Genomic DNA, 7,232 nt, shown 5'->3' with positions numbered 1-7,232 from the left:
ACCCCCCTGGTCCGTTTCTCTCCCTGAAACACAATAACATCACTCTCGGCTCCGATTTCACACAAACGCCGCTGACGCACCGAGAGGTTTTGGCTCTTGTCCTTCCTGTCGGAGAAAAATGAGCTTCAGCGCCGTTGACACTGGAACGAATGCTCTTCTGGGATGTCGACTCCTTTGATAATTAAAAACCTCCTTTTGTAGTCTCTCTGTGGTCATTGGTGTCTGATTTAATATTTGATATTTTATATAAATACCTTTATTGAGAACAAACAGCAGTTCAGCATTTATAATCTCAGCTGAGTTCCTGTCCAGATGGACCTGAACCAGATGGACCAGAACCGGTCCGTGCATGAAGAGATAGTAAAACACACCCTTATTAAAGGTTGTGCAAAGGGGAGGAGCCATGCAGGTACGTTTACCTGAACAGACACGTGGGGAAAGAAGGTTTTAGGAGAATTAATGAGTTTGGATGGTCGATTTGGAATTAACTTTGAAGCTGCCACAGGTGTGAGAGAGAGAGAGAGAGGGAGAGAGAGCATGTGCGAGACTAGGAGAGAGAGAGAGAGGGGTGGAGAGCGAGCATGAGCAGTGTTGGGTTTCAGCTCTGGTTCGCTTCAGTCCTCCCCCCCCGGAGCAGACAGATGATGCTTCTGCTCCAGCCCCACTCTCGGCTGTCAGGACTGTGCGCGGTGTCAGCCGCTCTTCTCCGGAGTCTCTGTGGCGGAATTCAAACTACCAAACTCCGGCCGGACGCTGCGCTTCTGCACCTCCGCCGTCGCGCAACGAGATGCGTCTTCCCCTGCGCGTCCACGTCGCTCCTCGCCGGCCGCTGTGACCCTTCGATGCTGAACATCTGCGCTTTCTAAATATGATGAAATGGCAGCCCCGGAAGAAGGTGAGTGAGCTCCGGCGGAATGCGCCGGGAGGCTGGCTGGCACCGGCGGGGATCAACAGGGCTATTTAAACACGCAGAAAGCGCAGCCACGCACACTTTATTAGGGATAATCTGCTAATATCCCGCAGTCGCTGCTGGATCGTGTCTCTGCAGGCTTATTGCAGCTTTATTGGATAAGGCAGATATTCTTTTAAGCTTGATAAAGTCGCTATGAAGTCGCCACCTGCAGCTCCAGGATCCCGTTCTATGGACATCCAGACACTCTATGGATGCCACAAACGCTTTAGACTGAGTACAATGAACGCTGGAGCATTTTAATTATATATGAGATAGAAAAAAGCCGGCAGCAACTTGATGACAGATCTAATAAAAATTGAAAAATGGAACCGCGGAGTTAATTAAAGGTTTTCATTTCCCCACGTTGAATTGAGGAAAATACACCAGTGAAGTGAATAATGATCAGGAAAAGCCGCAAAAAAGATTGATTTAAATCCTAAAGCACTGGAAATGCAGTTTAATTGAACTTTTCTGTGTTCACAGCCCCTCTTGGATGCTGATAATAGAGGATTAATAAGATATTTATGTTGCAGCCCTAAATTGCTGGAATGATCTAAACATTAATTAAAATCTGTAATATGGCGGGTGTGTGAATCACATCAGATGTATTTTTATCTGGATTACAGCTGCTGGTGGGTTCGTCTGGAAAACCCGACGTTCAGGTTTCCTTTTCTTTGTTGCTTGACCATCACCTCGTTCGCAGAGACACTGATCCAGGCTCCTCTCCCTGGAAAATGTGTTTGAAAAGGCAGCTGCTGATGTTTTAAACCCTCCTCTGTGGCTTGAGTGGGTAGTGTGAACTGGGGTCTGATGCCAAAACCACATTCTGTGTGTTTCTGGCTCAGAGATCACAGAGAGCAACTGCGCTCTCTAGAAGGATCCCTGGGCTGGAAGAGATGGAGCCGTGATAGCTGAGGGGCTCTGAAACCATCAGCTGGAGATGAAACGGGAGAGAAAAACAGATTCTCCCGGTACGACTGAACGCAACACGGCGCTACCGAGCGGCAATATGGTGGCGTTAGATGTGGCCGATGGTTGGATTATTTATAGGTCAGCTATGTGATCACAAATAAGCCCTCCACTTCTGCCTGTAATTAAATACGTAAATAGCGCCTCAAGTCGTCCCTGACCGGAATAGTTCTGCGAGCACGCGCTGCACAATTAGATGCAAATTGCATTTAATCTCCTGGCCGAGAGGGTTGGACCCGAGCTGGACTCTTGTGTTTGTAGGTCGCCGGAGTTTCCTCAGAAGTCGGGAATGTTGAGTTAGGTTTCAGCCAGCGGGTGACAACCGGCGGTCGCAACCCCGAGGATCACACCCAACTCTGAAAAGCATCGATTTTGCTCCTGCGTCCTTTCACAGCGGTCGCTGATCTGTCGTCCGTGACTTCCATCGGTGAGTTCTGAGTGAGCTGTGGCACCGTGTCGTGGTGACCTCAGGCTCTGTGGGGTAACGGAAACCCCTGACACAGACCCCGAGGACTGCTTCCACTGCCTGTTTTCAAGGCTGCACTTTTACTGTACAGCCATTAAAAGCCCCCCCAAAGGCCTTAAAAATAGTACCGTAGTTCCACTTAACATTCAGTTCCTGGAGGAATATTTAAACAGCAGCTGACAGCGCTGGGGTGCTTTTATTTTGGAAAGAAAACAACGTCTGCAGGCTTTTATTTTCCAGAGTGAATGGGGGCAGCCTCTGTGGCAGGAGCTGCAATGTATTACTTTGAATCAAAGTGTTATTTAATGGTGTAAGATGCTATAAAATCAATATTCCCTTTCTGCTGCGCGCCGCGTTCCAAATGAAAGCTGGTGTGTGCACAGACCCACAGCAGTACACACTGGTTTACACGGGCTGACACACACACACACACACACTCACACACACACACACACACACAGCGTGCTGGTGTTAGCTTGCGGTTTGGGGTTATCTAATCTAAAGGACGGGATTAAATTCAATTAAAATCAGGAGGGAGGAAAGAGAAGACAGAGAGAAAATTGACTGACATGAAAATGGGAACTGGAGCAGGAGGATGAACTGAGAAATATGCTAACTGTGAGCTGGGGGGGCTCTGGGACCAACCCTGCCACCCACCCCGCTCCGAGAATCGATCTTTCCTCCTTGATTCAGTCTGGGGAACGATCCCAGCCGACAACAGGAGAGGTGGTGAAGGAGAGGGTGCCTCCTTTCAATATGTCGAATGTAGTTGCAGCAGATGGCCATGTACAGTGTCAATATTGCTTTTTCTAATCACCATGAATGCAACTATAGGGTTTATATGTCAACCTACCACTGTGGTCTTTGTTGTTTTTTTTCTTTTCCAAGTTCCTCTGAGATTCTCTGAGTGACTCAGCCTGTAAAAGTTCTGTGTGTGGGTTCGTTAGTGTGTGTGTGTGTTGAATATTAGAGGGTTGATGTAATTCCCCTGAAACAATGAGTTCACGCAGCAGCTCGGAGGGTTGACACACTTGTAGAAGACGCGGCTCCTCCGTGTTTCCTTCCTCCCTGAGGGAACGGCTGTTTACCTGGCAGCAGCTCAGCAAACATTTCACGTTCTCCTCACTCAGACTGGCAGCGCGCTGCTTGTAATGTGTTTACGGTGCAGCTAAGCTGCTTAAAGCTACACTGGGGCCTGTGATTTAAGACGCTGTGGCCCTGCCACCAGAACCTGCACGAGCGCTCGGTCACGCGCTCCGTTTGAATGCGACCGGCAGATATTTGCTTTCCTTCTCCCAGACGCGTTCCGAGCTTAAAGGTCGTTAAGGGCCCGGACGAACCCTTCGTATAATTAATCCAGGTCATTCATGGATTTTTCTTTTTTTTTTGTAAGTGAAACAAACGGTGTCTTTTCTCCAGCCCTCCTGAGTTCGGACTCCGACCACGGCTGGATTCAAAGCTGCGTCGTGATAAATAAGTAATGTGATCCCGCAGTCTGCAGAAATCTTTCTGCCCCAGAGCAGTTTTCAGCATCACTGGTCTGGGTTAGAGTCTCCACGCACTCAGAGTGGACACACCGAGCCCACGTGGTCCCGGACTGGCCTGAGAACGGCTTCAACATGTCATTTCGGACTAATTGCCGTCCCTCATGTGCCTGGCTGATTTTATGTCACTGCCCCTCACCGGTTGCCCCCCACCCGCCCAGGGCAGGTTGTGATGTCCCCTTTATTGCCTGGAGTTACAGTTACAGTCCACAGAAGCAGTTTCAAAAGGAACGAGGACGTGGTCATTTAGCTGAGCGCCAGCTGGCCACTGCAGGGAGAATGGTGGCTGAGTTTGGTCTTCTTCTGCTTTCTGCGAGGATCTTCAGTTATGCATAAAGGAACCCCCCCACCGACCAAAGCCAGACTTTCTCTTTCTACCTCCCTCAGAAACGCACCGCGTCTGCAGGCTGAGAGGACAAGGCTCCCCCAGGAGCTTGTCATGTTGATAGAGCTGCTCGGCTCCCGTGTCCTCGGGACGTCTCCTTCCCCGTCCCTCTCCTCTTGATACACCCCTCTGCTTATTTCATGCCTATCAGTGCGGAGATACCGTCTCTTACCGAACCCTAATCTGTCCCAGGGATGATATTATTCCTCTGTTTCTCTCCCCGGCTCTCCAGAGAGGAGGTCCGACAGAACAGTTTTCCCTTTCATGGAAGCGGAGCCAGCAAGACGATCTGCTCACTGCGCCTCGTCTCAAAGCCTTTGTGATTCTCTGCAGTTTGTCGGCAGAACCTCAAAGACAAATTGGCGTCGCCCCTCAGCTGAGGGGCTCGCCGGAGCTCTGCTAGCGTACCTGACACCTGCAGATGCAGAACAGATGTGCAGCCATATCAGCCGGGCCTCTTCCCATCCATCCTTAATGGCTCATTTCATCTGAGCGCGTCTTTAAAAACGTGTGTCCACTGGATGTCTCGTCCATCGACTCTGCTCGTTGCCGCCTCTAATGACCACCGTCGATCTTATCTCGTGTCTTTTTCATCTTCGGAGTAAAGTGCCAGTTCTCGTGATGTGCACTCGTCCGCACTTGTGTTCTCGGGTGCTTGTGAAACGCCATCAATCAGGCGTCAAGTGCGCTTCAGGTGCTCGGATGTGTAGTTGCTCCGCCCATTTTCCGAAGTATTGATCAGCCGTGATGTGTGTGGACGAGGGACAGCTGGGTATCCCATAATGCATCTCACCTCAGCCATCAGACGTACTTCAGAAGGATTTATGTATGTTGAAGGAGAAGCCCGAATCAGTCGTGACCTCCTCCATCCAGTTCTGGACAGGCCTTCCATCTGGGAACTAGTCCTAACACCAGGTTTCACTGGTAATAAACAGAATAAAGCGCCACACAAACATAAAATACTCCCCACTCGTTAGCAGCAGATGCTTGTTTTGATTCACTCTTCCCGTATTCAGCCTCTGACTCAGCTTCGCGTCGTTATTACCCACGGATTTGCGTTTTGGCTGGCGCTGCACGCAGTGATCGCGGGCAGAGGTGTTGCCTTTTGCGTTTCCAGCTGCACTTTCATGTGGTCGCGCACGTTCTGATGTCAGCCCACAAAGGAGGCATCAGAGAGTGTGTGTTCTTCTTGTGTGTGTTGCTACAAAGGGACCAACCTTGTAGATGTTAGCTGCAGCTAGTTAGCGACACCTATTAAGTGTGCCTGTGTAAGCTCGGCTCCCCCAGCAAACCCAGGTAGATCTGCACCCTGGGCTTTGGATCAGAGTTTATCACTTCCAGTTAACAGTTCTGCCACATAATCAGGGATGGGGGCGGGGGGGGGCACTCTGCTCCCACGGGATGGGATATCTGTGTGTGTCTGTGTTTGAGAGTGCAACACACAATACACAAAATCTCTGGCTGGGGATTTATTTAAGATGGTTCCCCAACCTTTAAATTAAGCTGCACTCAAGGCATTTACAGTAGCCGGGGGGCCCTCGGGGGGGGGGGGGGGGCACCGTGGCTGTTTGCACTAGTTTCCTGGGGACAGATCCGTGTTTACAGATAACAAGTGCTGGAGGAAAGATGATGAACTGGAAGTTTATCCAAATGTCATGAGCCAACCTGCGGTTAAGTGTAACAGCAGTGACCATCTTTGGCTGCTCTCCTGCTGGGATGTTCTAAATGTGACGTCCTGTCCTGGTTGTCAGGACGAGACAGTCAGGAGGTGACAATGACGGAGAAAGTGTCTCCAGAATACGGAGGTGCTGAGTGAAAGGTGTTAAACATCACGCACACGCACACGCACACGCACACACACACACACGCACACACATTATATACGGGCTGTAATCACATTCCAGAGTGTTTCTTCTGCTAAATTGAATTGTAATTGGCACACAGTGGGCGTGACATCACCATTCTCTGGCTGGCTCATATAGAAGCGGCTCATCTAAATTGCACCTAAAGTGGGCCGTGCGTATCTGCTTTAATGAAAGGATAAAGCAGCGGGGAGCAGGGTACACCCAGGAGAAAAGGGAGGTGCGCTAACACTGAAAATTAATTGCCCCGTGGGACCGATGTCGTTAATATTTATGGTGTGTGACAGCGGTGGTGGAATATCTGGAATATCCACATCTCACCTGAGGAATCAGCAGCGTTCCCCTCCGGTTCTCCGGCGTGTTCTTCTGTCCCCTTGGACACACAGTGGAGGATGTTGTTCTCACCGCTTACAAATGTTTGGAGTTTTCCTCCTTTTTTAAAGGACAGAAAGGTTAAGTCTGCATTTAAAATGGCTTTGGGAGCGACAATGAAACAGGAGTCTAAAGCTTCTGTTTTAATTTAATTTTTAGGTTCATCGTTATGATCCCAGTTCTAAAGAACAGTAAATTTACACAAATAAACTAAAGTTCTTACGTCTCCAGCTAGCCACTATTAATTCTGACAGCTTAAATAATAATTGTTACCACATTTTAATCAGCAAACAACCTCTGGTTGGTTATTATTAATTGTGTAATTATGTCCACATATATAAAGACCATTATCAGTTGTTCTTCTTTAATGCGTGACAGGAATGAATAATAACACGAGTACTATGCAGGAAAACCGAAGCCGAATCATTCATTTGAACATTTTTATGTAAAAATACATTTTTATTGTATTTAAGATATAAGAAAAGAGCAGAAAATGCAAATGGTTCTCACAAAAACCCGAACAATGTTTGCATAAACGTCCAAATCCAAACTCGTCCTCAAGATCAAGGAGAAAACTAAAGAGCTCAGGGCTGTCTTTTTTTAATTTTATTTTCAGTAAAGCAGGACAACACAGCCTCTGTCGGTGCGTGTGTTGCTGCTTTTTGGTTGTGAGACGACCCTT

The 7,232-nt window shown here is 48.6% G+C and overlaps 1 protein-coding gene across 3 annotated transcripts in view; it reads left to right on the top strand.

The window, feature by feature from the left end:
• The window catches only part of ttc28 (tetratricopeptide repeat domain 28), a 52,793-nt gene that overhangs the window by 14,250 nt on the left and 31,311 nt on the right, over window positions 1-7,232 (top strand). The window contains exon 1 of one of the 3 annotated variants that reach the window (XM_057018876.1): window positions 597-895. The exons of the other annotated variants lie outside the window; for them this stretch is intronic. Within the exon in view, the coding sequence (XP_056874856.1) occupies window positions 869-895 (27 nt within the window). The 5' untranslated portion in view covers window positions 597-868. Of the gene's footprint in view, window positions 1-596; window positions 896-7,232 lie in introns of those variants that run through there. 3 annotated transcript variants of the gene reach the window in all.

Source organism: Takifugu flavidus, chromosome 20, assembly GCF_003711565.1.
Source record: "Takifugu flavidus isolate HTHZ2018 chromosome 20, ASM371156v2, whole genome shotgun sequence".
NCBI lineage: Eukaryota > Metazoa > Chordata > Actinopteri > Tetraodontiformes > Tetraodontidae > Takifugu > Takifugu flavidus.
The sequence above is the reverse complement of the archived record's forward strand: the minus strand, read 5'-3'. Positions and strand labels throughout refer to the sequence as shown.